Source organism: Drosophila suzukii, chromosome 2R, assembly GCF_043229965.1.
Source record: "Drosophila suzukii chromosome 2R, CBGP_Dsuzu_IsoJpt1.0, whole genome shotgun sequence".
NCBI classification, from domain to species: domain Eukaryota; kingdom Metazoa; phylum Arthropoda; class Insecta; order Diptera; family Drosophilidae; genus Drosophila; species Drosophila suzukii.
The window spans coordinates 14,476,204-14,498,559 of record NC_092081.1 but is presented as its reverse complement, the minus strand read 5'-3'; the positions used below and the strand labels follow the sequence as shown (position 1 = coordinate 14,498,559).

General features: G+C 46.3%; 8 protein-coding genes across 13 annotated transcripts; 3 read left to right on the top strand and 5 right to left on the bottom strand.

Annotated features, from left to right (window-relative positions):
• Positions 1-128: 128 nt before the first annotated feature.
• Positions 129-3,080, bottom strand: l(2)dtl (WD40 domain-containing protein denticleless). The gene is made up of 2 exons (XM_017072202.4): positions 2,875-3,080; positions 129-2,604 (listed from the first exon to the last, which is right to left on the bottom strand). The coding sequence occupies exons 1-2, from the start codon at positions 2,915-2,917 to the stop codon at positions 338-340; spliced, it is 2,310 nt and encodes a 769-aa protein (XP_016927691.3). The 5' UTR covers positions 2,918-3,080; the 3' UTR covers positions 129-337.
• A 400-nt stretch (positions 3,081-3,480) lies between these two features.
• sigmar (Tumor necrosis factor alpha-induced protein 8-like protein sigmar) lies at positions 3,481-7,310 on the top strand. Of its 2 annotated transcripts, XM_017075095.4 has the most exons (4): positions 3,481-3,706; positions 5,070-5,138; positions 5,332-5,624; positions 6,014-7,310. In XM_017075095.4, the coding sequence occupies exons 2-4, from the start codon at positions 5,075-5,077 to the stop codon at positions 6,287-6,289; spliced, it is 633 nt and encodes a 210-aa protein (XP_016930584.3). In that variant the 5' UTR covers positions 3,481-3,706; positions 5,070-5,074; the 3' UTR covers positions 6,290-7,310. The 2 variants fall into 2 exon arrangements, with proteins under 2 accessions (XP_016930584.3, XP_016930586.3); XM_017075097.4 differs by lacking the exon at positions 5,070-5,138 and having other exon boundaries at positions 3,482-3,706.
• Positions 7,311-7,826: 516 nt separating this feature from the next.
• On the bottom strand, positions 7,827-8,958 carry LOC139352584 (uncharacterized). Its single transcript, XM_070995247.1, has 4 exons — positions 8,865-8,958; positions 8,653-8,808; positions 8,421-8,585; positions 7,827-8,358 (listed from the first exon to the last, which is right to left on the bottom strand). Exons 1-4 carry the CDS (start codon positions 8,922-8,924, stop codon positions 8,203-8,205), a joined length of 537 nt encoding a protein of 178 aa, XP_070851348.1. The 5' UTR covers positions 8,925-8,958; the 3' UTR covers positions 7,827-8,202.
• Positions 8,959-9,239: 281 nt separating this feature from the next.
• LOC108008556 (serine protease snake) lies at positions 9,240-10,523 on the bottom strand. Its single transcript, XM_017072426.4, has 3 exons — positions 10,238-10,523; positions 9,970-10,177; positions 9,240-9,896 (listed from the first exon to the last, which is right to left on the bottom strand). Exons 1-3 carry the CDS (start codon positions 10,488-10,490, stop codon positions 9,281-9,283), a joined length of 1,077 nt encoding a protein of 358 aa, XP_016927915.2. The 5' UTR covers positions 10,491-10,523; the 3' UTR covers positions 9,240-9,280.
• Positions 10,524-10,679: 156 nt separating this feature from the next.
• MED23 (mediator complex subunit 23) lies at positions 10,680-16,145 on the bottom strand. Its single transcript, XM_017075023.4, has 15 exons — positions 15,991-16,145; positions 15,837-15,930; positions 14,819-15,783; positions 14,670-14,756; positions 14,415-14,617; positions 13,981-14,357; positions 13,744-13,918; positions 13,198-13,686; positions 12,810-13,136; positions 12,533-12,756; positions 12,396-12,478; positions 12,192-12,339; positions 11,475-12,132; positions 11,275-11,415; positions 10,680-11,216 (listed from the first exon to the last, which is right to left on the bottom strand). The coding sequence occupies exons 1-15, from the start codon at positions 16,033-16,035 to the stop codon at positions 10,865-10,867; spliced, it is 4,368 nt and encodes a 1,455-aa protein (XP_016930512.3). The 5' UTR covers positions 16,036-16,145; the 3' UTR covers positions 10,680-10,864.
• A 102-nt stretch (positions 16,146-16,247) lies between these two features.
• Gmer (GDP-L-fucose synthase-like protein) lies at positions 16,248-17,560 on the top strand. The gene is made up of 4 exons (XM_017072178.3): positions 16,248-16,445; positions 16,502-16,616; positions 16,674-17,231; positions 17,289-17,560. Exons 1-4 carry the CDS (start codon positions 16,321-16,323, stop codon positions 17,454-17,456), a joined length of 966 nt encoding a protein of 321 aa, XP_016927667.2. The 5' UTR covers positions 16,248-16,320; the 3' UTR covers positions 17,457-17,560.
• Positions 17,497-18,549, bottom strand: asrij (OCIA domain-containing protein asrij). Its single transcript, XM_017072179.4, has 3 exons — positions 18,392-18,549; positions 17,846-18,335; positions 17,497-17,784 (listed from the first exon to the last, which is right to left on the bottom strand). Exons 1-3 carry the CDS (start codon positions 18,449-18,451, stop codon positions 17,558-17,560), a joined length of 777 nt encoding a protein of 258 aa, XP_016927668.1. The 5' UTR covers positions 18,452-18,549; the 3' UTR covers positions 17,497-17,557.
• A 415-nt stretch (positions 18,550-18,964) lies between these two features.
• Positions 18,965-22,088, top strand: YME1L (ATP-dependent zinc metalloprotease YME1L). Of its 5 annotated transcripts, none has more exons than XM_065863433.2 (9): positions 18,965-19,152; positions 19,265-19,668; positions 19,735-19,791; positions 19,848-20,037; positions 20,092-20,184; positions 20,290-20,372; positions 20,425-20,741; positions 20,798-21,188; positions 21,251-22,088. In XM_065863433.2, the coding sequence occupies exons 1-9, from the start codon at positions 19,126-19,128 to the stop codon at positions 21,912-21,914; spliced, it is 2,226 nt and encodes a 741-aa protein (XP_065719505.2). In that variant the 5' UTR covers positions 18,965-19,125; the 3' UTR covers positions 21,915-22,088. The 5 variants fall into 5 exon arrangements, with proteins under 5 accessions (XP_065719505.2, XP_016930487.3, XP_016930489.3 ...); XM_017074998.4 differs by having other exon boundaries at positions 18,973-19,152; positions 19,732-19,791; XM_017075000.4 differs by having other exon boundaries at positions 18,974-19,152; positions 19,732-19,791; positions 20,299-20,372.
• The last annotated feature ends 268 nt before the right edge of the window (positions 22,089-22,356 follow it).

The following is a 22,356-nucleotide window of genomic DNA, read 5'->3' as shown; positions in this document are numbered from 1 at the left end:
TGTTCACTTACTTTTTGGAAGGGACGAACATCCTGACAAAATGCGTTATATTAATTACATCATGGCTTTAATGTGTTCTAAGTTGTATAAAATCTTATAACCGACAGAAGTAGTACTACAAAAGCAAGTTTAAAATTGATTTAATTTTATTTGGATACGTTAGTCTTTTGTATGGGCGCTGTACAAACGGCGGGGAGTTGGTTACCAACTCGCCCCGCGATAAATCCAACCTACTATCTACATAAAATAACTTAAACAATGTCCGCTTAAAACTACAAGAGCAATATTGGTGCTGTGACCTTCCCATTGAATGTAAGAAAAAGCTCGAAGCTCCGCGTCAATCGCTGCCCACCGCCGTGGTCGGCGTAAGCAGGCTGAGGGGCGTGGCACCGGGAGCACTCACTGCCGGAGGATTGGGAGAAGGTGGAGCCACTGTCGCTGTCGCAGGTTCATCCGCCGGCACACTGCTGCTCCTCTGGATGCTAAAGAACCGAAGGAGCGTCGTCTCGCTATTTCTCCTACTAGAGGTTGGGGTTCTTGGTTGATGTTGTGTGTGGGGATGGGAGGAGTTGCCAGCCGGTGTACTACCGCCTCCATCCGTGTGGGATATGCGCCTGCGGGGCGTGGCCTGCAATCTGGGACTGCACTCGGATTGCCGCAGACTTTGGAGACGAGGAGATGCCAGAACATCCGCCTGCTGCTCCTCGCTGATCTTATCACTTAGCGTCACATGTGCCCTGCCACTCATAAGCTTCTGTTTCCGGATATTCGTCAGCCAGTCAACCTTCTCCTTGGCTTTTCGCTTGGGCGACATAATACCCAGGTGAGGTGCCTCACCATCCAGCACATAGTTCGGCAGGTTGGAGGTGGGCGAATAGATTATGGCAGAGATAGGCGGTGGGTTGGCTGTCTCAGAGGTCGCCGCGGCTGCTGCTGCTGCCGCTGAAGTCGTTGGCGGGGAGGTGTACATGTGGTTCACATTTTCACTCAAAGGTGAATGACCTGGCGTACTAAGGAGTTTGTGCAGTGGAGACACATCTTCCGCCGCAGAATTCTCCTTTTGCCGTTTACTTGGTGAGGCATCTTCTTCGTTTATGGGCTGCAGTTGTATGTGCCGACAAGTCGTTTCCTGGCTGGAAGGGCCAAAAAGCCGCCTGCCACGAGACTCCAATGGTTTGGCTCGCTTCTGGGGCTGATCTGTGCCTTCCGTATCCGGTCCGGCTACACCCAGCATTTCCAGAAATGAGCGTTTGGTCGTCGTCTTTTCTACAGAGCCAGGAGTTCGTTCATTTTGGTCCATGAGCCGCTTCAGCGAGCGAGGCGTTGACTCCAGATCTCGAAGATTGTACTTGTGGTTTCCACTAGATGGACCAGATGACTTTTTGCCAAATTCCCTGACGTAGGAGGCAGTTCCCCGGTAATTTTCCGAACGCTCTGCCTCACTGAGGCCATCCAGATCGGGTCCAATCCGCCAGATCTTGTGACGCGCATCATCGCTGCAAGTGACAATGGGGCAATCGTGACTAGAGCCCCAGGCCACACAGGTCACTTCCACCGTGTGCCCCGCTAGGGCCACCAGTGGCTCCTCCGCGTGATCTAGGTTCCAGATGTAAGCCCGCTCGTCACTGCTCCCGCTCAGCAGATACTTCCCGTCCGGGCTAAGGCACGATTTTATGTAGAAAGTGGAGTTAAGCAGACCCTTGTAGCAGGCCAGCGGGCGGGGTGAGTAGGAAGCCAGGTTATAGCAATAAATGGTATTGTCCATACAGTTGGCATAAAGTCTCGTGCCCGAAGCGTCCACAATGAGGTTGGTGAATCCCCGGAAGGTGGAGTGGCCGGCATACGGTAACTTGTGCCTTGGCAGTGGCTCCTTTTTGTAGGCCGTGTAGTTTCGCCGCAGGTCCCACACCTTGATGACTCCATCGCCGGCACCGCAGGAGATAAGCGTGTCGTTATCTTGGAAGGCCAAGCCCGTGATGCTGCTCGAAGTGGTTCCCCCAGCCATTTTGGGAGTGCGTGTGCGCTGCTTTCGCTGGGAGACTGGAGTGCCCGGCCCACCCGTGTGGCCGCTGTAGATGCAATTGTCCACACGAGACGTGAGGTCCATGTTGAGGTTTGCCCTGATGTCCCAGATGAGAATAGCGCCATCACGACCACCGGTAGCAAAGACAGCGGGATCAGTCCGCTTAAAGGCCGCCGATTTAACGGATCTTGTGTGACCCACATAGGAGTTCAGGCCACGGATGCCGGAGCCAGCCACCTCCCACAGTCTGGCAGTGTGATCCCCCGAGGCCGAAACGAAACGCATCTGGCCGGGGGCCCACTCCAGGTCGAAAACGGCGTTGTAGTGGCACTGGGGACCCACCAGGGACTGCTCCTCCGGCTGGTGGTTCCGCTGCGTGGTGTCCTGCAGCGTGATCTTGCCGTCCTCGTTGGCAATCGCCAGGATGTGCCGGTAGCCATCGCAGTTGGCGAACTTGGCGGAGAAGATCGGCGGCTCCGGATTAAAGTCCGGGCAGTAGTTGGCCGGCGCAATGCCCCGCCAGCTGTCTTCCTTGGCCACTGAAAGGCGACGTAGGGCGAAGTCGTATGTCCTTTCATTGCCTGAAAACAAGAGGGGTAAACCGTGAAATTAGTGCCGTGGCTGTGCCATAGTTTTTCACGCATTTTCTGCAAGATCAGCAGTTTCCAGCGGAACATCATATGGGGTTTCTCAACTATCATAATCGATCCTCAGCGATCAGGCGCATATATCTTTGAGATAGTGGCAGTTTAGACTGGTAAACCCTTTGAACCCTTTTTGAAATCAACACCTTTGCTCACAGGAAATTCGAGCGCCAAAAGTGAGATTCTCCCGCCAAGCGAAAAACTCACCGTATCCGTGTTCCCTGGCCCGCAACTTGTTGTATATGTTCATCCTGCAATCCGCTCGGCGACTGCTCCTTAAATTCCACGTTTTGAACTATATTAATTGCTATTTCCTTTGAAATAAAACAACCTACGATGCATCGAAAATATTTTTCAACGACGCAGCTGGACCTTTTAGTAGTGTGACCGTGTTCGGATGAGCAGAATATGCCTTTTGGAGCTAAAATATATTCTCGAACCGCCAAAAAAACAAGAACGGTATTTTTGTATTTAGGGTATTCCCGAAACTGTTGAATTGTCGAGTTTTGGTCAGCTGTTACCCATACATCGTTTCAACCACCTTGAGGATGTTGCTGCAAGCCAGAGTTAAGTTTTTCTTTTCTTAAAAAACCATCCTAACTATGTAACATTTAAGTATCACTAGTACGGATTACTTACTTTAATAAAGTTTACGGAGAACCTAGCTCATTTAGTTTAGAAGTCTGTCGCTGTGTACAAAAATTCCTTTGAACTCGTAATTTTTTAAATAAAATGCCCCTTAAAAAAATACCAACAGCTAATATCTATTGCCAATTCGCAGCTTGTGATTGGGCGACTAAACACTACTGGTCACACTGGCTCAGCTATATTTTGTTTTTGTTGCTGTTCGTTTTATGTTTAATAGAAGTTGCGCATAAATTCCCTATCAAATCATTAACAATTTGCGCATTTAAATGCAGCCGCCCCTTTTTAGTTGCTTGTGCTAGGAGTTGGAATCCCTGAAAGGTTGCTGGATACACGTAGAAGCGAGGGAAGGACCCAAGGATACAATTCAAGGACTGCAGCAACAAAAACACAGGTGAGCGGGCAGGGCGCCAAAGTTGGATTTCTATTCTTGTTTTCGAGGGGGAGGGTACGATGTGCCTGTTGCAATCAATAACACCCAGAAGGCAAAGAGACCCCCTCTGGGGAAAACAGAACACGCAAATGCAGGAACCCAAAAACTTTGGTGGGCCGTGGGTGTCGATTGAAGTTAGCCCACAAGTAGTCAAACAAACTCAAGAGCCCAATTGTTTTGGCTGTAGCGCACTTCCGCATTCCACCGCTGTCCTTGGAGGAGACCCACCCTCTCCCACTGCCACTCCTCCTCATTAAAGGATAGGCCTCCTTTTGGACTGGCCGTTTTATTGCACTTTGCGTGACCTTAACCATTTGGAGCGGTACGTGTCATGACACGCTTATATGCTAGACGTTATCTAACTGGAACTGAAATTCACTTAGTTAAATTAGCAGCCAGGGATGCCCTGCTCTAGATTAGGCTTAGTTACGACCTGGGTGGGATCTACATAGCTCTGGCTAGAACGCATATATGTATATGGTAGTTTGAACTCTGCCGACCCGCCAGGTGATTCCTACTGCTCATGGTTTGCTAGCCCTGGTCTTGACTCCTTGTTTGGACAGTTGGAAAAGCTGCCGCATTTCCATTTAAGGCTCCAACACGTACGACACGCGCTTCGACGCCGTTAGAACGACCTTATAAATACGGTTAGAGAAGAACAGTTTGCCATCCATTATTAATACGGTCGAACCTCTTTATATCGTACTGACTTCAGCTTAATTTTGTGTTAACTACGGCCAGTTATGATAGCCCCAATTCGTCTTCTCAAGAATGTTTTATTTTTATATTGAAAGGCCCTTGTGACGAATGCACGATAACGAGTTCTAGTGCCTTACAGTCAAAGTTCTAAAGATAGAACTCTCTGTACTTCAATGTTTGCTTTGTTTTTAGACTGATAAATACATAAATGGTTGACATTAAGGAAACGCTATAAGTGAAAACAATTTTATTGGCTCAAAAAGTGTAAGATATATGCAGATTTTATTTAAATAGGTAAGATATATTTTTAAAGTAGCTAAACGAAAATTATAGGCCATAAAAATTACCAGTTTAGATTTTCCAAGAAGTGTAGGTCAAATTAATTGTATTACTGAATGACTCATACTAGTTAAAGGTAGGCCGTACCGACTGTTTTATTGCTCACTCCACTTAAAACACAATGAAACACAAAGACCCCATAGCAAAGAAAGGAGCCAGGTTTCTTTATCTAAAGATTACCGTGTCGATGAACGTTTCCCAATCATTCATGTTTCTCTATCTATACCTGTAATTCTCTTATCAATGCTTGCAACTGGAATCGGTGTAAAATATGTTTGATATATAGCAACGATGTCGGTGGCCGGGCTTCGACAATGTCTGCTACTCTGGAGCGTCGACTATTGGAACTTGGAAGGTAAAACGCTGAAAAGTGTGGAGCTGCTTTTCTCTTCATTTGCCAGTACACAGTTTTCAGTTGTTTTCCCGTTTTGTTTGGGCGGCTCAAGTTGCTTGATTTGCTTGAATTGCTCCACCACAATGCTTTACTCAATGAATATGCAGCGATAATAATGTCTGAATCTGAATCGCACCCCTCCCTTCCGCTTTAGTCATGGCTGACAATGTCTTTAAGTCGCACGATATCGGGCTGCGGGCGCAGAAGAAAATCCTCTCACGCATGGCCACCAAAAACATTGCGAAGACCTTTATCGATGGGACAACGGCCTCACTGCTGGACAACCTGTACAGGCTCTGCAAGATGCACACCGGAAACAAGGCCAAGGCGGAGAAGCTGATCAAGAACATCATCAAGATCGTGATTAAGATCGGGGTACTCCACCGGAACAATCAGTTTAGCGAGGAGGAGCTGCAAAAGGCGGAGAACTTTAAGAGAAAGTTTCAGGTAAGTCTTCTTTTAAATACTTAAAGTTAGAAAAAAACTGTTCTGTATATGAAAAGTACATTTCATAGAAATATTCAGATTATTATGATGAGAACTTTTATTTTGCTGATGTCAGAACCTTCATTTAATTTTCGAGAATTGCTGTTTTATAATTTAAATTATTTTCATTAAAGACATCACTTTTATACTACAAAAAGAAAAAAAAGCAAAGTTTATTTATTTCTATCACCCTATTAAGATTGTTAATGTTAACGGCTTGTTCGAAATTTTAAGTTTAGAGCCAATTCTTTAAGGAGAAATCAAATTTTCTTCATAAACAATCTAATTTAGTTAGATTCAATAAACATATATACCAGGAACTTCATTAAACCCACTTTATTTCCCTGCAGAACACCCAACTCTCCATCATATCATTTTACGAAGTGGACTTCACGTTCGACCTGGCCTACCTGCAGAAGTCCATAGCGGAATCGCAAATGGCACTAAAGTCGATTGTACAGCCGCATCTTACAGAGAAGTCGCTGGGCCGCATCGACGAGGTGTTCGATTTCTTTGGCGAGGAGACGCTGCTGGAAACGGCTTTCCGATCCGACTCCCCCTATCGCGAGGTGATGGGAAAGATCGTGGCCGACATTAATGCTGCCATGGAAACGGGGGATATCTGAGGAGACCGGCAAACGAACTGAGCTGTCATTGCGTGCTATGAACGAAAGGCTATCTATCGAAACCAAAAAGCAGCCAGTAGCTAGTTGCAAATGGAAAATGCTTGCTTAAGAGCTCACCCACCAACACCAAAATACAAAATCTAGATATAGCTATGGGACAGCAACGACAGTGGGGGAAAGCAGGGAAAATGGAAAAAAGACATATGTTTAAACAAGAGTTTAATTAAGTTTAACTAGTGATATACCATTGACAACAATATCAAAAGTGTAAAGACGTCCGTATTGATTATTTTGATGACAACGTTAACATTTGTGTACTCAAAGTCTATATAGTAATAATTAGGAAGAACCAAATGCATTTCGCCAAAGGAATTCACCTATCGGAAATTGTAAACTCGAGCAAAATGCTTTTATCGGTTTGTAAGTTGTTAATCGTATGTGTGAAAGTCACTGTATATGTGTAAGGCTAGGTGTTAAATGGGAAATACTTCAGCACATAAGCAATTATTAGTGGTCAACTTTTTGATACTCCAAAACTCGCTGTTTCCAATCGCAACTACCTGTACGCATATGTGCCCCACAGACACCGTCTTAGTCAGACTTCAAAGTACTTAACTGATCGTTGCTGATCGGAATCACCTAATACCTAACTCACAAGCGTAAGCGTTAGTCCATTGGTTATGCTAAGTTGTCACCAGAACCTGTTTATCTATCATCTCCTTTTGTCTGAGAGCTAGCTCCGCACATCTATTTGTATTTCTCTATGTATTCCACGCCTCAAAGGGGTCGGTAACCTTAGGCATTATTTATGATACTCCCACAATGATATTCCAAGTACCAGAAACATATCGGAATTATTTAAAAGAAAACATCGCTAAAGGGACAATAAGTTCTTTGAATTTCTATATAACTTCTGGTTAACGCGGGGGAAGCACAATTTTAGTCGTATAGATTTTAAATATTTATTTGTTTACAAACAAAACTACGTTGACTATAAAAATAAAAGCAACAATTACCAAAATGTTTCAATTTCTATTAGTAAGACCACCAACCACTAGGACCACAAAGCGGCAAGAGCCCTGACACCACGGGGACATACCTCGATTTGGGGATCTAGTAAAAGGAGCAGAAGTGGTATCCACCAGAACTGGCTGGAGGAGCTAGAAATCAAATTAAAGGTGTCTAAGAGAATGCAATAATATATTTTTATATCTATACCTGTTAATCGTAATGTATAGCATCTATTGTATTCGCTGAAAAAAAAGGAAGCAGGTTAAAGCAAGCGTTTTCGACTCTATAAAGTATATAAGTGATCTATACCACTAGCCGAGTCGATCTAGCTAAATCTGTCTGTCCGTTACAAACGCAATGATCTTATAAATTGTAAGACCTAGAGATTTAAGCATTAAGATGCAATTCCTAAGCTTCTCATATATAGAGCAGTTTTGTTAACCCAAGGTTCCATGCCCACTTTATCGCCCAAAACACTAAAATTTATCTGGCGCCCACATTTTTTACAAATTTTAAAACGTAAATGTATTAAAATTTATTTAAATGCTACAAATTGTTTAAAGAACACTGTTAATTACAAAGGTATGTGCATTAAAAAAACCAGTGGCTAACTACGGAAACAGCTTATTTATTTTATCTATATTTTTATTTTTATTTATTAAAAAAATATGTTCTGTTTTAGATGATTTTTTATTGTTTTATAAATGTTCTTGATCAATTTTTTAGTTGTTTTCACAATTTTAAAAAAGTTAAACGTTCTAACGTCATAGCGCAAACAAATAGGCCGCACTAACTTGTTTTCGTGATTTTGTCCAGTATGTATAGGTTATCATAGCTTATGATTCATAGGTCTATGGTTTTTTCAATCAAAATAAATAAAATTGCTGATTTTTGGTTTCTTATTAAGATATCTGAAAATAAACTTTTAAATCAAAGACCGCTCTTTTTTCGGTAGAAAAAGTGCTGTGAATGCAGTAATATCCTTCGGGGACTGGAAGGACAACAGTCACTCTATGATCCAGATAGCTAATTGGCAACTTTTCTACATAAACGTCATGCTGTAATGTTCATCAAAGAGTATTTAAATTTGATTAGACATTAAGGTTGCTTTGATGCTTACATTGTAAGGGCAAGTGTGGTTAACATTTGAATATGGAGCAAACATATCGTAGAAAAATTGTATCAACTGATTCTGTTTTCCCTTAAGGTATTTACAGCCGTCCAAAGTAAAGTCATAAAGGAAGGGTTTATATCCATTCAGTCTCTTGAGCACTTTCACTCTTATCTTAAAAGAAAATAGAAGTAACTTTTTAGAACAATGGTATTACAACTAAGTGTGAATAATTTCATACCATTATATTATTTATTGGCAATTTATAGAACCTTGTCTTCAGTGTCAAGTATTTATAGGTGCGATTTGCAGACTTTAAGAAACATTCTGCTACATCCATAAATTCTGGGTCCAAGGAAGTACAGTTTATATTGGTAAACTCAAACTTGCAACATACCTAAATAATCATTAGTTTAAACGGGCTTTTTGACGACACCCCAGAGGACTATTTACCTTAACGACTGTAAATGATAATATTAGCAAAAGCACTGCCACCCATCTAAACGCGGCCATGGCTTAATAGTTTTTAAAATGCCCATGTTGGTTTTACTAAAACAAGTTCAATTCAACAAATAATTATGTTAATTACCATCAAGATAAGATACTAATCATAATTATTATGTTATTCTCTCTCTCGGGACTTAAGTTTGTTTTATTATATAATAACAATTTCTGATACCAGAAATTAGTACCTAAGTATGTAGTGTTAAAGCTCATTAGCTTAATCCGGAGAAATGGCCACTAATTCCATTTAAATTATATATTTTTATAACTGTTATGTACGATTTTCGGATGGATAAGGCCCAATTATTACAGATTTTTATTTGCTTATTATATCGATGTTGGCTTTTTAGAAGGATTTGTGGCAATCAATGGCCCCACACAATGCTTTCGATCCAATCCGTGAAGAGGTGGACTTTGGTGTAGACACTGGGCAGACCTCGGGAGCCACAGACCAATCCGTAAGAGACGATACCGATCACCTGCTTTAAGCACGGATAGAGCGGATGCTGCACGAAGATGGGACTGCCGGAGTCGCCGTTGCAGGTGTCCGCCTCGGTGGTCATCGAACCTGCGCAGAACTGGGTGCGTGTGTCGATGCTGAAACGCAAGCGCTTCTGGCATTCCTCGTCGGTGAATCGCTGCAGACTGACCTTCAGAAGGTGAGAGGACTTCACCCCATCCGCGGTGAATCCCCAGCCAGCGGCTGTCACCTGTTCATTCTCATTTCCGCTGCTAGGAGGCAGACATACTGCCGCCACATGGTCATTAAACATAGCATCCCGATCAAGTTCCACCAGAGCAATGTCGTTTTTATAGCCTTGCTCTTCGTCCTCAGTATCATAGCCTGGGTGGACCACATAGTTGACCACCCGAAAGTCCTGAATTTGGGCATCATCTGTAGTAGTGTTGTAATCCAACTCCCCTAGGCGGACTACAAACTTTGGCGAATCGAAGTTTGGGTCCAATCTTTCGGCCTTTGTTCTGGTTTTGAAAGTAAAAGAATTTATAACTAATTTTCAGGGAACCCTGTTAGGGATAACTCAGGATTACTTACTCGTCCGTCTCCAGACAATGGGCCGCTGTCAGTATGAACCGCGGATGCACCAAACCCCCACCACAGTCCCAGCTGATATCGGTTTTGTTAAATCGATGGGTGCCGATCAGGGCCATGAAGGGGAATTCCCGACCTGACGCCTTTGTGCCGCCCACAATGAAAGGCGTGGACTGACATGCGGCTCTGGCCTCGTTGTACTGCTTGCACTCTAAATAATTCCAATATAAAACGTTTATAATAAAAGGGAATCATGGCAGTAACCCCTTACGCTTCTCATATGGCCTTGTCTGTTCAACAGGTTTTCGATTCTGATGATCCAGGGGTATGGGACAGCATACAATATCGTTAAACTCGTCGCAGTACTTGACTTCCGATCCAATCAGGTGCTGGTTGTAGAATATTACTGGACAGTCGGAAGGAGTCAGCTCCTGGCACTCGCCGGTCCCATTGTCACAGTATTCAGGCACCGCGCTGACTGAAACAATCAAGAGTAGCCACTGGGTTCCGGAGAACGAATGCATTGCAAGGCTTTGTGCGCACAACTGAGAATGCCTCTCGAGGTTGGCCAGATCTGCTACCACAGCTGAGCAGCAACGAGCTTTAAGTTTAGACAAGTTCCCAGCCAGAGAATCACAGACTCCACAAGTGACTCATTAATCCAAGCTTTAGCTTGAAGATGGCTCTCATATAACTAATAACACAAATAGGTATTACTTTAAAATGTTTCTTAGTTTCACGTTAAACATATCAGAGAACGGTTTACACATTAGATGGAAATGGGACTTACACGAATACTCGATGATAAATGCAAACGCCGGTACAAGATAAAATAATACTACATTTAAATTAAGCTTATGTTTTACACATGTCTTCTTGCACTCAAGTCTGCGCTAGTCTAATTGTGTCGCATGTTTTGCATGTGCTGATGTTGCTGTTGCTGCTGCATGTGTTGCATGTACATTTGTTGCTGCTGCTGGTTGAGTTGCTGCTGTTGTTGCAGACTGCCACCGCTGCCCAGAGGAACGCTGGTTGTTTGCACCGCGTTTACCTGTTGTTGCTGTAGTTGCATTTGCTGCTGTTGCTGTTGCTGCTGCTGTTGTTGTTGTTGTTGCTGCTGTTGCTGCTGCTGCTGCTGCTGCTGTTGTTGCTGTAGCTGATGTTGTTGTTGCTGCGACGGCTGTTGATGTTGGGGTTGCAGGGGGGATTGCGTTTGACTTGTTATTGCATTATTGCTGGCATTGTCGGTGCTAAAATAATTAAAAGTTCATTATACCTAAGCACACTTTTATTTCGTATCATTCTTACATCTTCTCCGAGTGAATATCCTCCAAGTTGAGATGGGTGATGAACCTAAGGCGCATTTGAAGCAAAGGTCGTAACCGCTTAATGATGGCCTCCGATTCGTTTTTGATGATGTTACCCACATGTATATATTTAATGTGGTAGCTATAAATGATATCATTATTTTCTATTGAATATTTTTGATTATTGTTTGATAAGCTTACAGAAAATCGCATATCTGGTCCATGTACAGCAAAGGTTTTGGTCCATGCTGCTTGTCAACAATCTCCAGAATCTCATAGAGCAACACGGCAATACCGGCCACTGCGTTCGGTTTCTCCAACTCTATTCTCTGCAGGAAGGGCCCAAATACATGGCATAGGTAGAGCAGCTGCTGCTCGGTTCGCACGCACGGCTTTAGCTTTTCCTTGAGGTACCTGGTCATTGCCGCCAGCTTGAAAGCGCCCATGTGATGAAACACCGAGTGAGCTACTGCCAACACCACGGCGTAGGTCTTCTCCAGCATAGCCTCGCGCACTGTCTTAAAGTTGAACAACTCGAAGGCATTGAACCTATAGGTCCAGTTAAGCATATTGGGTGTGTTGAGCATATCCTGCAAGCGATCGTATATGCCACTCCAGTAAGGCTCTGGTAAGGCGGCTAGAACAATGCCTACGGCATTGATATAGCTGTGGATATCCTTCTGCGGAATGATCGCATATCCGCTGACTATCACATCGATGAGATTGTTTGCAACCAAAGAGGGTGCAACAGGTAGACCCAGAAGCTCCACGCAGGTCACGTAGAGCGCATGGGTGGGGGCATTTGGGAACTCATTAAAACGCCAGTCGGTGGAATAGAAGACATTTTTCCCACTGATTGCTGCAAAAGAACGAAAGGGTGAATATTAACACTTTACAAAATCCTCCAATCCAACTCACTGTCTGCCAAGCGCCTGATTAAACTCATGTAGTAACTCAATTCGGGGGTCCACAGCGATTCTGGGTTTTGCAGAAACACCTTATACGGCTCACTAACACTCCAGTTGGGCGGCCGAATCTCGCTAAAGGCGCTGGTAATAGCGCCCACCTGAAAAAGTACAATACATTAATGAAAAGGCTAATTGTATTTTGAACAACTCTTACCAACTTTTTCTTAAGCCCGGGGCGATCTCGCAAGATTCGTTCATAGTAATGCAGAGTGTTGTAGAGATAAGTTATAGGTCGATCTGCAACCCAAAAACGTAAGTTCTGAAAATCTTGAGAGAAGCTTATTTACGCACCGTGAAACTTATACAGAATGCTCAGATGATCCAAAATAAATCCCAGAATTTGGTGGACATTCGTAATGGTGAGCTCGATAAATCTGTGGACCACCACATCCAGAACGGGAAGGAATCGCAAACAGACATTGCTGAAGTACACAGGCAGCGGAATCTGCGAGGCAGACTCGTCCAGGGCGAACTTCTCCGGATATTTTTGGTGGAACGACAAGTGCTTATCCTGCCTAGGGAAGAACATTGCTATAAGAAAGGTCTCTTAATAAAATGTAACACTTACCAGTTGCTCTGCTTCCAATGGTCAGGATTGTTGTCCTTGCAGAACTCCTGAACCCGATTTCTTAACTCACTTGCTTTGAGTAGCAGCAACTGTATTATAAGGAAGCAGACTTGCGCCTCGTTTCCCTCGTGGGTTCGCAGGGCCAGACAAAGCACAACCCGATCGATGGTCACAACATTGAACTTCCAGATCATGTTGTTGATCGTATCCACGCACTTGTGAATAAAGTCACGGCCATCCGAGGAGCTAGCCACCTCGGCCACCAAATAGTCGCAAAATTTGCGCAGGTGTGTAGACAAGGCTCTAGCGCTGATGCCCTCCAGGATTCTGAGAGGAAACCATAATATAAGGAATACCGCAGAAGTTATCATGAGTTAATGTTACGCACTTGTAAGCCACTGGGCTTATGTTCTCCGTTTCCCAAATGATCTTGAACAAAAGGCAAAGGAACAGGGGATTTGTAGTTGGTCGCAGGAAGTGCGCAATAATGTCGTTCTCGTTCGTCATCGACGTCCATGTGCGGTATTCCTCTTCAACGGCCTTCTTAAGCTGTTGCTTATTCTCCGGCGGTTGGTTGTTCTGCGTGAAATATTCATTTAAGGCGGATGGAAAGCAGGCCAGGGATTGCATGGGCCACGAGTGCGGCGTGTGCTGCATAATGTTTGACAGGAAGTCCTTGCACCACCCCTGCATCTCATCCCCGCCGCCGTGCACATGCATGGAGCGCGCTAGTGTAAGGATGAGGACCCGGTTCAGCTCCTCGCTCTCATTAGATGCCACCGCTCCGGGAGATTTGTCGTTAAAGTACCGCGAAAACTGTGGCTGGAACTCAGCTGATCCAATGCTGGTGATCAGGCGCAGAGCAGTGGATTCAAAGCTGAAAAGAGAGTGCATATCAGTTTCTATATAATGTCTTAACTTGTTTATAGCCTACCAAAGATTCAGTTGCATCTTGTTTGTTTGCGGCACCGAGGACAGAGAGTGGAGCAGCGACAGCAATTGGACTCGGTAATGGGTAGGCACATGATGTAGACGGTACGAAAACATCTCCATCAGGGTGTGCAGCATGGCCCACGCATGGTTTTTAAACACAGTTGGCATCAGTTGACCTATATGCAAATACATTAAACAGTAAGTGCATGGTTTGATTATGATTGTTGGCAAGACTCACTCAAGAATCCCTTGATGCCCAATGACTCTATTTCTGTATATACCAAAAGTCTGGCATAGGTTTCCAATAGCGCCGCAGCTGGAACTTGTCCTTTTGTTTGGGCCTGCTTCAGCATCTGAGTTACGAAACTGTGGATAAGCGACATTTTACTGTGCACAGTCAGGCTGTCCAGAACCGTGACCGAGAAAGTTACGGCCGGTATTTGGCCGCCATTCGGGGACTTTGAAGTGCCATTTAGGGCGTCCAGCAGCAGACCCATGGGTCGTCCAAAGTACTCCTGGTTCGTTGAATATGCATTGCATATGAGAATGATGCGGAAGTCGTTTCCCAGTGTCATGTTCATCATGGTGTTGGGCGTGACCAGGTGCTGCAGAAAGCTGTGCATAAAATGGTGAATGTTTAAACAAATACTAAGGAAAAAAATGGTAACTTACTCGTAATGGTTTTTCAGTGCAATGGGCAGAGGTCGCGTGATATTCATATTCTCCACTCGTGCCTTCTTCATCAGGTGGATCCATACGCAAATGGGGGCCATATGACGGACCATCGAGGACTTATTGGTGTCTGGCAGCTTAAGCGGCTCCAGCTCAGGATAGAGGAGGTCAAACAACCTGAACACGGGCAGGAAATTGGTGATCTAAAAACAAAAGTCATTAAAGATGATTCATTTAGATTAGCGGAGCACCTACAGGGTTCTTCTGTATGCTTCCAGAGATGAACTGCAAGAGGATCCACATCAGCTGGTCACGACCTTTGCGGAGCTCCAACTTTGAAAGCTACAAAGGATTAAAAGTAAGTTAAAAGGAAGATTGATTTGTTGGTCTAACAAGGGACCCACCTTTTCGTGGAGTGCCAACACTATGTGCATAAAGCTAACAAACTGGAAGAGCACAAAGTAGATAAGTTGTGAGGAAAGATGCAGCCACACCCACTCGTAGGGCGTGATCTGTTCGTCTGAGGAGTTAAAGCCACTGCCCGCAGTGGCGTCGTTAGCCTCTGTCATTTCCATGGCCTGGACTATCAGGTTGACCAGCTGCTCCTCCAGGGCATTGTAGCGTTGCTTCTGGTGCTTCTGCAAGTTCAGCATCTGCGAGACCATCTCCCGCGAGTACGGCTGCTCCAAAACGTACCGGAGCAGGGGCTTCTGCTCCTCGAGAAGTTCTGGCTCATAGGGCAGACTGCCTTTAAAGTTAAACTTTAGAGTGTTGTGGTCTAGCCGCCAGGAGTTCATCATGTGATCGGCATAACCGAAGTGCTCCACGATGGGCAGCATACTGGCATGCCCGATGATCGAGACCATTTGTGCCGTGGTGCGGAACTCCTCGACAAAATCGGTCATCAGCCGGTTGAGCTTCCAATGGTAGGGAAACGGACGCATGATCTCGTTGGCAATGAAGTAGGCGGGTAGCAAGCAATTGTTGCGATCGAAGATGAAGCGCAGGATATCCTCGACGGCCAGCAGCTGCGGCATGTAGGTGACGTTGACGTTGAGGGGAAACCATTGCGCCTTGTCGCGACACACCTTCATGATCTCGCGCACACCCTTGTAGTCCACATGGACGATGACGCGCTTAATCAGGCGGAAGCTCTCGATCCAGAAGGTCCGGTGCTCGAAGTCCAGTTTCTCGCACATCAGGACCTTGTCGCACAGCATCCTTGCGGTGATGACGTGTGCATCCACCAGTTTGACCAGTGCCGCCATCAGCACCTTAATGTGGTAGCCTGAGGCCCCGGCTGTCCGCAGCAGATAGACACGAAGTACCTGCTCCCGGTTCTCCTGCGTCACGTTCCCAAAGGCGGTAACTAAAACAGATGGTGGTTCTCAAAGCTGCAGTCTCGGAAAGCGGTTCACTTACCCAGATCAGTGGCGAAACTGGAAGCTCGCTCCTGTTCGCCATTGGGCTTGAAAACCATGACGCTCACGAACGCCTCATCAATGGAGTCCACCTTCTGTAAAAGGGAAATCGTTGATCAGCGGGTGGTTTTCCTCGGTTATGTTCTCCATATTACCAAGAACTCGTTGACGGTGTCTATAACTTGCGTTTCCATGTCCATTTATATTGTTTTTCGCATTGCCGACACCGCATAAACAAAATCGCGTCTCGTCTCTTCTTCTTCTCAGGCGGTGCATAAAAATACACTGAAATCTGAGTTGTGTTAAAACCAAAAAGTAGCCAACACCTATTTCAAAATAAGCTAAATCAATTGGGAATCCCGCTAAGATTTAGCTAGAAAAAAAAACAGCATCACTGACCAACCGGCAATTGCAGGAACTGGTCACACTGAGCGGCAGAGAAAAATAAAAACCAGTTGATTTATCCGTTTAATCGCACAAAAACAATGAAAAAAGTGCTGGTCACAGGTGGAACTGGCCTTGTAGGCAAAGCCCTGGAGGCGGTGATCAAGGAGCAGGCTCCAGCGGATGAGCAATGGTACTTTGCCGGCTCCAAGGACGCAGATTTGACGTGAGTTAATGCGAGACACCTCGGTTGAACAGAAACGTAAACAAAGCTCTCCTCAGAAATCTGGCAGCCACGCAGGCACTCTTCGCCCAGGAGAAGCCAACGCATGTTATCCACCTAGCCGCAATGGTCGGAGGTCTGTTCCACAACATGAACAACAACCTGGACTTCCTGGTGAGCTGCCATCCACGTACCTGATTCCGAACCCAACTTATTTCCGTTCTCCTTCAGCGCAACAACCTGCTTATCAACGACAATGTCCTGCAAACGGCGCACGAACAGGGCTGCACCAAGGTAGTCTCCTGCCTGTCCACCTGCATTTTTCCGGACAAAACCAGCTACCCCATAGATGAGACCATGGTGCACAACGGGCCGCCACACCCCTCAAACTACGGCTACTCCTACGCAAAGCGCCTGATAGACGTGCAGAACCACGCCTATCACGATAAATATGGCCGGCTCTACAGCTCCGTGATTCCTTGTAACATTTTCGGACCCCACGACAACTACAAGCCTGAGGTCAGCCACGTGATTCCGGGCATGATAAATCGGATGCACCAGCTAATTAAGGAGAATCCCGATGTGCCGGAAAGCGAGAAGGTATTCACGGTCTTTGGAAGCGGAAAGCCCCTGCGTCAGTTTGTGTACTCTCTAGATCTGGCCGAGCTGATGATCTGGGTGCTTAGGAACTACGACAGCGTGGAACCCATCATCCTGAGCGTGGACGAAGCCCAGGAGGTGACCATTTACGAAGTGGCTCAGGCCATTGCCAAGGCATTTAACTTTAAGGTGAGTTAGTAATAGAGATTTCTGGGATATCCAACAACATAACTTGTTTTATTCCAGGGAAAACTGGTCTGTGATACTAGCAAAGCGGATGGACAGTACAAGAAGACGGCGTCCAATGCCAAGCTCCGCTCCCTGCTGCCGGACTATGCATTTACAGACTTTGAAACGGCCATCGAAACGTCGGTGAAGTGGTACAAAGACAACTACGATCAGGCCAGAAAGTAATTCCATATTGCAGCCCCAGCCAATGTAAATAGACTCCGTCTTTCCACAGAACTTTAAACACGTTTTATGTCCAACAAAATAACAATGATTAGTGTGGAAACTCAGTCTGTCCAGGAGTCGCCGTATTGATTTTTTCTGCCAGCGGGCTGGCTCCGCGCTGATGGCTCCGCGGGTCGCTGCTGGACGGGAGCTGGTGGCTCATAGGGTCGCGAGTAGGGACTCTGCTGGTGCTTCGAGTAGTCCTCCCGGTTCCTTCGCCGCAGGTCCTCGTACGACTGACCAGGCTTGGCCGGCTCCAAGGGAAGATCCGTGTCCATTATTGAAGCAGCTGTTTGAATGGAGAGAAATGCTTAGAATCTGCTGGAAGCCCAAGGAACCTATGAACTCACAGTCCAGAGTGGGACGGTAGATGTCGTCTAGGCCAGCCATGGTGGGACGCGACTCCGTGTCCAGGTTGAGAGAAGTACTCCTTGTAGGCTGGAACGCTTCATCGCTGTACACGTCCGCCGAGCTGGGCGTAAAGGGGGCCAGGGTGAAGGCCCTGCCCAGATTCTCGTCGGGTGTGATGGAGCTGATGACGCCGCCACCCTGCCTTCGCTGACGCAGCAGCTCGCCCAGGTGGGAATTGGGCAGGCGCATGATCTTTTCTGCGCACTTCTGCTGGTAGCTGAACTTGCCCACGAAGTAGCCCAGGATGACGCCCATCACGACCTTGGGCACTGCTCCGTACTTGACATGTCCCTGGAGATAGCCGTTCTTGACGCCAAAGTAGGCCAACAGACCGAGTCCTGTGCCAAAGGGAAGACTCCGCTGGAAGAATGACTCTGTGTTGCACTCACGTAACGCCTTCACCTCCTCCGCGGAAAACTGATAGTCGGCCTGAAAATTGTGTAAACAAAGTTGTAGTGGAAGTTTCAGTCCCATTTAGCACTCACCAGTGGGTGGGGGGAGTGCTGCGGTGGCTGTCGGGAACCATCTCCAAGCGGGGAGTCCATGATGATACAATTTATTCAGGAATTTGTGAAATGTATAACGGATCAACCTACCGGCGCAGCCGATTTGCCAACCCTGGTCGCCGGCGAAACAGCCCTGTGATAACTTCCATTTTAGTGATGCGCAATCTTAACAATAGTTCTGATTCAACAAATATTTTCTGCAATTATTTAAAAATAAAATTATTATAGCCTTATTATTTAAACAAAGTAAGCTGGAGTACTTTTGTAAGAGAAATAAATGTTTATATTTTTGTAAAACTCAACCTGTATTTTTTAAAAAAGTATTCCAAAAATTCATTTAAAGTGATGTCCCTTTGTTCTTACAAAATTCAATAGGTATCTAGTTCATTATATTTCAATACCAGTCAACCAATAACTAAACTATCGGCCCCATTGAATGTGCCATTGGCAACTCTGAAGCTACACACCAAATTGAAACTCCATTCCAGCTGAAAATCAAAGACTCGGAAAAACTTTTCAAAATTCGCCGTAGTACCCACGGAGGACGCGTGCTAAGTGGCGGAAAGTCGCGCACCACCAGAACCAGGGATGCAACGCGCACGACGCGACGAGATTATGACATTTTCGCTGTCAAGTAAAGTTACAGCTGTCTCGTCTGCTGGCCGCGATCCCGAGCCTGTTGTTGTAATTCACTGAAATTTGTACTTTTGGCAATGTTCTCCACCACCACACACTCCGTGGTAAGTCCCGCCCCGGGGCAACCCATTGATCCGCCCACCTTACTGACTGCCCTCCACCTTTTGCTCACCACTCACCTGCTTGGCGAATCGGGGACTTCGAATGCGATGACAGCCCTACCTGTACCTCGGCAACTTTAGCAGAAAGCCGCACTACTACTCCGTGAACCGGACCAAGCTGCATGGGAGCGCGAGTGCGACGCGCTTGTCCAAGTCCACGTACGCGTCCGCGTCCAGCCGGAGTCATGACCTCGTGCTGGACTTCAGGAACCTGCTCAGCCGCTCAGGCGCCAGCTTACAGGGCATGGTGGAGAGGGCGGCACGACTGAACGGCATCCTCGACCGGCAGATGGTCAACGAGGTGCTGGCCAAGGTGACCAGCATGTTGCCCGCCATGCGCGACGTCCGCGTCACGCTGGAGGAGCCGGCCACACAGATCGGTCGTGTCCAGCTGCAAAATTATCAGTTCGAAGTTTCGCTAACCGGAGCAGCAGGTGCCCCGCCCACGGGCGCCAATGTGTAAGTCCAAATGTCGTCTTTACCACCTAAAGGCTCCAGCTAATCCTTGTTTCACTCTTTCAGCAGGGTGATTCCAACCAAAACGCAAGGTCTTCTACGTCCGCTCTTCTCCCATCAACAACTGTGAGTGTACGGAACTAATTTACAAACTATGGCTAAGGTTCAGCTCTCGCATTTAGGAAACACATACGTGGCTTTAAAACGGATCGCTCCATTGAGGCGGAGCAGAAGCGGAATCCCACAATGACCTCCCGGCTGAAGAATGCCCTGGCCAATTCCCCCCAGCGCCTAGAGGGAGACACATCTATCCAGGCTGAAAAGCTGAGACGATTGCTGGCGAAAACCGACGACCATGGATACAATAATGCCGTAGGATAACACCTCCCATACTTTTCTTAGAGGCACTAATGATTTTCATTATAGGAGAACTTGAAGATTGCCTTTGCCGAGGGCTACTTGGCCGCCGCTAACGCTGAAGATTCTCCAAAATCTGGGAAAACTATGAAGTATCTTAAGGTACGATTTCCAATTTATTCTACGACTGCCCTTTGAAATTTGAAGACCAAAGAAGACCCTTGTCTTCTTCAGTTTTTTAAGTATTTCCTAATAATTATCACGTAGACTTTGCAGACTCTCGTCGTTATCGTCGTTTTTCTGGGCATATTCCTGAGTTTCTTCACCACCTCCAACGGATCTGTCTTTCGGTGAGCCTCCACGTCAGTTTCCCTACTCCTAGTCTGATTGCATTTCTTTCAGCAGCATACAGCTGGGCAACCAGGTGGAGGTGGATCCGGAGGAGATCAACGTCACTTTTGACGATGTTAAGGGCTGTGACGAGGCCAAGCAGGAGCTGAAGGAGGTCGTCGAGTTCCTTAAGAGTCCCGAGAAGTTCTCGAATTTGGGCGGTAAACTTCCAAAGGGTGTGCTCCTGGTTGGACCCCCGGGAACAGGCAAAACTCTGCTGGCCCGTGCCGTCGCCGGCGAGGCCAAAGTTCCTTTCTTCCATGCTGCCGGTCCGGAGTTCGACGAAGTTCTCGTTGGTCAGGGTGCCAGACGTGTCCGCGACTTGTTCAGTAAGTTGAGATGCATACTTCTGATTGCCCAAATTAACAAAGCTATTACTCTGCAGAGGCAGCCAAAGCCCGAGCACCTTGTGTGATCTTCATCGATGAGATCGACTCGGTTGGCGCCAAGCGAACGAACTCTGTTCTTCATCCGTATGCCAACCAGACCATTAATCAGCTGCTTTCCGAAATGGATGGCTTCCACCAAAACGCCGGCGTCATTGTTTTAGGAGCCACCAACCGTCGCGACGATTTAGATCAGGCTCTGCTGAGACCCGGTCGCTTTGATGTGGAGGTAGTGGTGTCCACGCCCGACTTTACCGGTCGCAAGGAAATCCTGTCCCTGTATCTGACAAAGATTTTGCACGACGAAATCGATCTAGACATGCTGGCGCGTGGCACCTCTGGATTTACGGGAGCAGATCTGGAAAACATGATCAACCAGGCAGCGTTAAGGTGAAAGATCATTAATAAGTGTTTTAGGAAGCAATAATACTTATAATTTCCAATTTCTGCAGGGCCGCCATCGACGGTGCCGAAACAGTAAGCATGAAGCATTTGGAAACGGCACGAGACAAAGTACTTATGGGACCCGAGCGAAAGGCTCGTTTGCCGGACGAGGAAGCCAACACCATAACCGCTTACCATGAGGGCGGCCACGCGATTGTCGCCTTTTACACGAAGGAGTCGCACCCACTGCACAAGGTGACAATCATGCCCCGCGGACCCTCACTTGGTCACACCGCCTACATACCGGAAAAGGAGCGCTACCATGTCACAAAGCAGCAGCTGCTGGCCATGATGGACACGATGATGGGCGGCCGCGCTGCGGAAGAACTCGTCTTCGGAGCGGACAAGATCACGTCGGGAGCCAGCAGCGATCTCAAGCAGGCCACCTCGATTGCCACACACATGGTCAGAGACTGGGGTATGTCGGATAAGGTTGGTCTTCGCACCATTGAGGCGTCAAAAGGTTTGGGCACTGGCGACACCCTCGGACCCAACACCATCGAAGCCGTGGACGCCGAGATCAAACGCATCCTCAGTGACAGCTACGAACGGGCGAAGGCCATCCTGCGGAAACACACCAAGGAGCACAAAGCGCTGGCGGAGGCGCTTCTTAAGTACGAGACGCTGGACGCTGACGACATCAAGGCAATACTGAACGAAAGCCAGACGTAGTCCCCCTTTAATGTGGATTGAAGCATCCAGAGGGAAGACCAGGGGTGGCCTTCCATGGACATTCAGCTGAACTGCTAAATATTTTTTAGTTACAATATATACAAAAAAAATGGAAAAAGAGCCAAGCCAGAGCGAGACGCAGACGGACAGTTAAGAAATAAAATGTTGCACATATTTAATTATGTTTTCCATCATCCTCTTTAGTATTAAACATTAGTTTGAGAAATAAATCGAATTGAAGTCACATCAACTTAAATTGCGCGCCAACAAAATATATTTTAAGTGTGGCCAGATAGTAGAGTTTTCTGAAATTTAAAATATGTTACAATTATTAAATTCCTTAAAATTATCCCTATTATGTTTAATAATAAACTGGAAATAAAAAATTTTTTGTTTAATGTATCACATTTTTTGGTACCATTTTTCTTTGCGTAATTTCTTT

What these genes read in the sequence shown, in the direction of transcription:
- sigmar (XM_017075095.4), top strand. Translation starts at nt 5,075, where the DNA reads ATGTCGGTGGCCGGGCTTCGACAATGTCTGCTACTCTGGAGCGTCGAC. An exon ending in CGACTATTGGAACTTGGAAG is followed by an intron (nt 5,139 to 5,331) that starts GTAAAACGCTGA and finishes CTTCCGCTTTAG; the next exon opens with TCATGGCTGACAATGTCTTT. An exon ending in ACTTTAAGAGAAAGTTTCAG is followed by an intron (nt 5,625 to 6,013) that starts GTAAGTCTTCTT and finishes ATTTCCCTGCAG; the next exon opens with AACACCCAACTCTCCATCAT.
- LOC139352584 (XM_070995247.1), bottom strand. Translation starts at nt 8,924, where the DNA reads ATGGCCGCGTTTAGATGGGTGGCAGTGCTTTTGCTAATATTATCATTT. An exon ending in TATCATTTACAGTCGTTAAG is followed by an intron (nt 8,809 to 8,864) that starts GTAAATAGTCCT and finishes ATGATTATTTAG; the next exon opens with GTATGTTGCAAGTTTGAGTT. An exon ending in ACCACACTTGCCCTTACAAT is followed by an intron (nt 8,359 to 8,420) that starts GTAAGCATCAAA and finishes TGAACATTACAG; the next exon opens with CATGACGTTTATGTAGAAAA.
- LOC108008556 (XM_017072426.4), bottom strand. Translation starts at nt 10,490, where the DNA reads ATGCATTCGTTCTCCGGAACCCAGTGGCTACTCTTGATTGTTTCAGTC. An exon ending in GACAAGGCCATATGAGAAGC is followed by an intron (nt 10,178 to 10,237) that starts GTAAGGGGTTAC and finishes GGAATTATTTAG; the next exon opens with AGTGCAAGCAGTACAACGAG. An exon ending in CATTGTCTGGAGACGGACGA is followed by an intron (nt 9,897 to 9,969) that starts GTAAGTAATCCT and finishes TTTCAAAACCAG; the next exon opens with AACAAAGGCCGAAAGATTGG.
- MED23 (XM_017075023.4), bottom strand. Translation starts at nt 16,035, where the DNA reads ATGGACATGGAAACGCAAGTTATAGACACCGTCAACGAGTTCTTG. An exon ending in ACACCGTCAACGAGTTCTTG is followed by an intron (nt 15,931 to 15,990) that starts GTAATATGGAGA and finishes TCCCTTTTACAG; the next exon opens with AAGGTGGACTCCATTGATGA. An exon ending in ATAAGCCCAGTGGCTTACAA is followed by an intron (nt 13,137 to 13,197) that starts GTGCGTAACATT and finishes GTTTCCTCTCAG; the next exon opens with AATCCTGGAGGGCATCAGCG.
- Gmer (XM_017072178.3), top strand. Translation starts at nt 16,321, where the DNA reads ATGAAAAAAGTGCTGGTCACAGGTGGAACTGGCCTTGTAGGCAAAGCC. An exon ending in TCCAAGGACGCAGATTTGAC is followed by an intron (nt 16,446 to 16,501) that starts GTGAGTTAATGC and finishes AGCTCTCCTCAG; the next exon opens with AAATCTGGCAGCCACGCAGG. An exon ending in CCAAGGCATTTAACTTTAAG is followed by an intron (nt 17,232 to 17,288) that starts GTGAGTTAGTAA and finishes GTTTTATTCCAG; the next exon opens with GGAAAACTGGTCTGTGATAC.
- asrij (XM_017072179.4), bottom strand. Translation starts at nt 18,451, where the DNA reads ATGGACTCCCCGCTTGGAGATGGTTCCCGACAGCCACCGCAGCACTCC. An exon ending in AGCACTCCCCCCACCCACTG is followed by an intron (nt 18,336 to 18,391) that starts GTGAGTGCTAAA and finishes CACAATTTTCAG; the next exon opens with GCCGACTATCAGTTTTCCGC. An exon ending in CTACCGTCCCACTCTGGACT is followed by an intron (nt 17,785 to 17,845) that starts GTGAGTTCATAG and finishes CCATTCAAACAG; the next exon opens with CTGCTTCAATAATGGACACG.
- YME1L (XM_017074998.4), top strand. Translation starts at nt 19,126, where the DNA reads ATGTTCTCCACCACCACACACTCCGTG. An exon ending in TCCAACGGATCTGTCTTTCG is followed by an intron (nt 20,373 to 20,424) that starts GTGAGCCTCCAC and finishes CATTTCTTTCAG; the next exon opens with CAGCATACAGCTGGGCAACC. An exon ending in ACGTGTCCGCGACTTGTTCA is followed by an intron (nt 20,742 to 20,797) that starts GTAAGTTGAGAT and finishes ATTACTCTGCAG; the next exon opens with AGGCAGCCAAAGCCCGAGCA.